This window comes from Cicer arietinum, chromosome 4, assembly GCF_000331145.2.
Source record: "Cicer arietinum cultivar CDC Frontier isolate Library 1 chromosome 4, Cicar.CDCFrontier_v2.0, whole genome shotgun sequence".
NCBI lineage: Eukaryota > Viridiplantae > Streptophyta > Magnoliopsida > Fabales > Fabaceae > Cicer > Cicer arietinum.
In genome coordinates this window covers 19,538,065-19,542,164 of record NC_021163.2, presented here as the reverse complement: position 1 = coordinate 19,542,164, position 4,100 = coordinate 19,538,065, and the positions used below count along the sequence as shown (strand labels likewise).

At 34.2% G+C, this 4,100-nt stretch overlaps 2 protein-coding genes across 2 annotated transcripts in view; one reads left to right on the top strand and one right to left on the bottom strand.

Moving 5' to 3' along the window:
- Positions 1 to 832: 832 nt before the first annotated feature.
- On the top strand, positions 833 to 2,181 carry LOC140919981 (secreted RxLR effector protein 161-like). The gene is made up of 2 exons (XM_073367277.1): positions 833 to 1,279; positions 2,083 to 2,181. Exons 1-2 carry the CDS (start codon positions 833 to 835, stop codon positions 2,179 to 2,181), a joined length of 546 nt encoding a protein of 181 aa, XP_073223378.1.
- An 843-nt stretch (positions 2,182 to 3,024) lies between these two features.
- The window catches only part of LOC101515551 (probable LRR receptor-like serine/threonine-protein kinase At1g67720), a 5,948-nt gene continuing 4,872 nt past the window's right edge, over positions 3,025 to 4,100 (bottom strand). Inside the window, exons 14-16 of the mRNA XM_004497401.4 lie at positions 3,859 to 4,045; positions 3,566 to 3,701; positions 3,025 to 3,479 (exon numbers count right to left, since the gene is read on the bottom strand). Of these exons, the coding sequence (XP_004497458.1) occupies positions 3,156 to 3,479; positions 3,566 to 3,701; positions 3,859 to 4,045 (647 nt within the window). The 3' untranslated portion in view covers positions 3,025 to 3,155. The remainder of the gene's footprint in view (positions 3,480 to 3,565; positions 3,702 to 3,858; positions 4,046 to 4,100) is intronic.

Below are 4,100 nucleotides of genomic sequence, written 5' to 3'. Positions count from 1 at the left end.
TTGACTAAATCATGGGGAATAAAACTTGGAAATTGGTAGACCTCCCACCTGGATCCAAACCAATAGGTTGTAAATGGATCTTTAAGAAGAAAATGAAAGTTGATGGTACCATTGATAAATCAAAGCTTAGACTTGTTGCCAAAGGGTTTACACAAAAAGAAGGTATCGACTACTTTGATACTTATGCACTGTTGCAAGAATTGCATCCATGAGAGTGCTTTTGGCACTAGCTTCTATCTATAAGTTTGTAATCCATCGAATGGATGTTAAAACTGCTTTCCTAAACGAATAGTTAGATGAAGAGGTGTATATGAAACAACATGAAGGATTTGTTATCAAAGGGTAAGAACATACAATGTGTAAATTGATTAAATCCTTATACGAGTTAAAACAAGCACCCAAACAATGGCACCAAAAGTTTGATAAAGTTTTGCTTTCTAACAAATACAAAATAAATGAATATGACAAGTGTATTTATAGTAAATTTCATAATGGAAATGGTGTTATGATTTGTTTATATGTGGATGATATGTTAATCTTTGGCACCAATTTAGATGAGGTAGAAAAAACTAAAACTTTCTTATCAAAAAATTTTGATATGAAAGATTTAGGTGAAGCAAATGTGATTTTAGGAATTAAAATCATTAGAGATGGAGTAAATATTGGTTTATCTCAATTTCATTATATTGAGAAAGTGCTAAAGAAATTTGATCAATTTGATTGCAAATCTATTACTACCCCATTTGATCAAAATGTTAGTTTACAACCACATAAAGGATGACATGTGGCACAACTAGATTATTCAAAGGTAATCGGATGCTTGATGTATGCCATGACCTGTACCAGACCTGATATAGCGTATGTTGTACGTAGATTAAGTCGGTATACTAGCAATCCAAGCAAAGAACATTGGCAGGCTGTTAATAAAGTATTAAAATATTTGAAAGGAACAATTAACTATAGTTTAGTCTATAGTGGCTATCCTTCAGTTTTGGAAGGATATACAGATGCCAGTTGGGTAACTTATGTTGAGGATCATGCTTCAACAAGTGGATGGATCTTCAACCTTGGTGGAGGTGCAGTTTCTTGGGGATCAAAGAAACAAACTTGCATTGTCGACTCCACCATGGCTGCAAAGTTCATTGTTCTAGCTGCAGGCAGTAAAGAGGTAGAATGGCTAAGAAATTTGTTGTATGAGATACCAATTTGGCCAAAGCCAATGGCACCAGTATCCATACATTGCGATAGTAAATCCACACTATCCAAAGCATATAGCCAAGTATATAATGGCAAATTTAGACATATTGGTCTAAGACATAGCTCTGTAAATGATTTGATTTTAAATGGAGTAATATCCATAGTGTTTGTAAGAACTGAAAAGAATCTTGCAGATCCTTTGACGAAAGGTCTGACAAGGGACATGGTGTTGAAGACATCATTGGGGATGGGACTCAAGCCCATATCTAATTAATCATCAATGGTGGAAAATCGACTCACAATTGAGTACCATCAAGTCTTAAGTTCAATGATAAAGTATACTATTAGAATGATTGCAAGTACTTGAATATAGATACATCCCAAAGGTTGAAAGTACTTGGACCATAAGTATAAAGTTTTACTCTTAATAGACATATAGCATAAATTTGCTGAAATACATATTACGGGTGTATTTCTGATATAGTCTACCTATGTGAGGATGAAGTGAGACCGCTTCGAAGAGTTAAAGGGCTTGACTCTTAAATTCTCATGAAAAGGGTACATGACACAAGACCTTAACAAATGTGTCATCTTCATAATTTTTTCGATAGTACCAAGATTTCATGTGTAAGTTGTGCACATTTGTTCTAATGAATAACTGGTTCAAAGCTTATCTATCAATCTATTCGGCATAAGTGGAACCCATAGCTTACTAAGTAGTGGTTCAAATCGTAAAATACCATTATCTGAAACCATGATATTTCTAAAATTATGGGACTAAGTATATTTTGAAAATTGTGGGGGATTGTGAGATATTTCCAAAATATTGGGTAATATATGTATCTATAATTGATTATAAATGACATGATATTGTTGTTGGTTTAGTGGTTGTGTTCATTGTTTGGTAACATAGAATCTCAGTCATGCGCGAAAAGGCTCATTGATCAACCACCAGACCAATGCAATGCTTTAATCAATATTTGAACGATATATGTATATAGCCCTTCGTAAACAGTGGCAGAACCAAGAATTGCAACTGTTTCTCAATTGACATTATTTTTCCTATAAATAGGGTCACTTTGGACATAATGCAGATACGAAATCTGAGATATTGCCATCCATTTTCTTTCACTCATTCTCATATACTAAGTCAACTTATTCTTTTCTCATGAGAAAAGAATAGGTAACATTATTTTGTAATATACTATTAAAAGATATTCTTGGTGTGATAGTGCAAATCATATCAAGGTTTTCCAAAGTATCCCAGGGGATTCGCTGGTTATCTCATTTGCATCCGATTGGTGGGGGCGAATCGAACCTAAAGGCTAATAAATTTGCTACATATAATCTTCATTAACAACTTCACTATTAAAGTCTTGCAGCAATTGTCACCAACACAGATTCAACAACCATTAGGGCCAAGAGATTTGAGATTTTTATAGTAAATAATGTGATTTGAATCTCCTCCATAGAGATCATCCTACTCAATATTGTTTGATCAATGCCTAAAATTTATGGGAAAGAAAGATTGATGTTGAGATAGGGATCAACATTAGCATTGGAAACATAAAGAAGTTGGTAAAAATTAGAAATAATATTTTTAATTTCCTCATCCTCGCAAATCCAATTGTCATTGTCATAATGCATGGCAAGGATACAATTATGACGCCTCTTGGCAACACTGATCTGATAAAAGAATTTAGAATTATTTCCCCTTCTAGAAATCCAATTAATTTTTGCCTGATGAAACCAATAAGCTTCTTCCTGAGTGGTTGAACGAATATCATTTAAAAATATCCAGTTTTGATCAATACTTAAAAGATAAAGTGGCTGAACGAATTTTAGTTTTGAAGCACATAAAATATTGAGTGTTTAATTAAAACATTAGATAAAAGTCAGCTTTTTTGTATAGAAGAAGGAAAAGAGAGGGAAAATGCAAGTATATATAAACTAGTATTCTATCGTGCAGTGGGTTGTGCAATGGATTTATCAATTGCGAGGTAATTCTCCGTTGCAGCTAAATCCATTGAGCCCATATAGATAGAAGAGTGAACTGAATTTCTCGTCATGTCATCCGAAATGCTTTCCGCTTCTCTTTCAATAGCAATTGCGTCTTGAATTTCCTTCACGACTTCTGAAATTGATGGCCGCATGTGTCCATGAGGTTGAACGCACATCAACGCTTTCTCTGCTATTTTCCACATCGATTGTAGGTCATATTCATTGTGTAAAGCAGGATCGATTATACCTTGTATGTCACCACTCTCAATGTGTAATTTTGCCTGTCACACATTTCATTTTCTTGTTACAACTATATAACTTCATTTATGTTGTAAAACTATATGATTACAGAGAAATTAAGACTCACCCATTGGACTAGGTTTCTGCAATTAGCACCAAAGCTCTCATTAGATATTGCTTCTTGACCAGATATAAGTTCAAGAAGAATCACGCCAAAACTATAAATATCACTCTTGTCAGTCAGCTGCTGAGAAATATAGTACCTGTTAAAGGAAAGTTAAAATGATAAGCATGTTGGGAAGGTAATTAACTTAAGGGTATGTTTGGATTGACGGTATAAGATGGAATAGTCGTAGTTAGATTTTAAATAATAGATGTTATATCTCATTCCACTCCATTTGAAAATAATGAAGGTCTTACTCAGGATCCAGATATCCTACTGTTCCCCGAACTATGCTAGAGACATGGGAGGCTCCATCAACAGCAAGTTTTGAAAGGCCAAAATCTGAAACCTTAGCTCTCATGTGCTTGTCAAGAAGAATGTTGCTGCTTTTTAGGTCTCTATGGATAACTGCAGGGACACAGCCTGTGTGAAGATACTCAATCCCTGAACAAACACATGAACAATTCAGTTAATACATTGTAATCTATAGTAAGGGAAA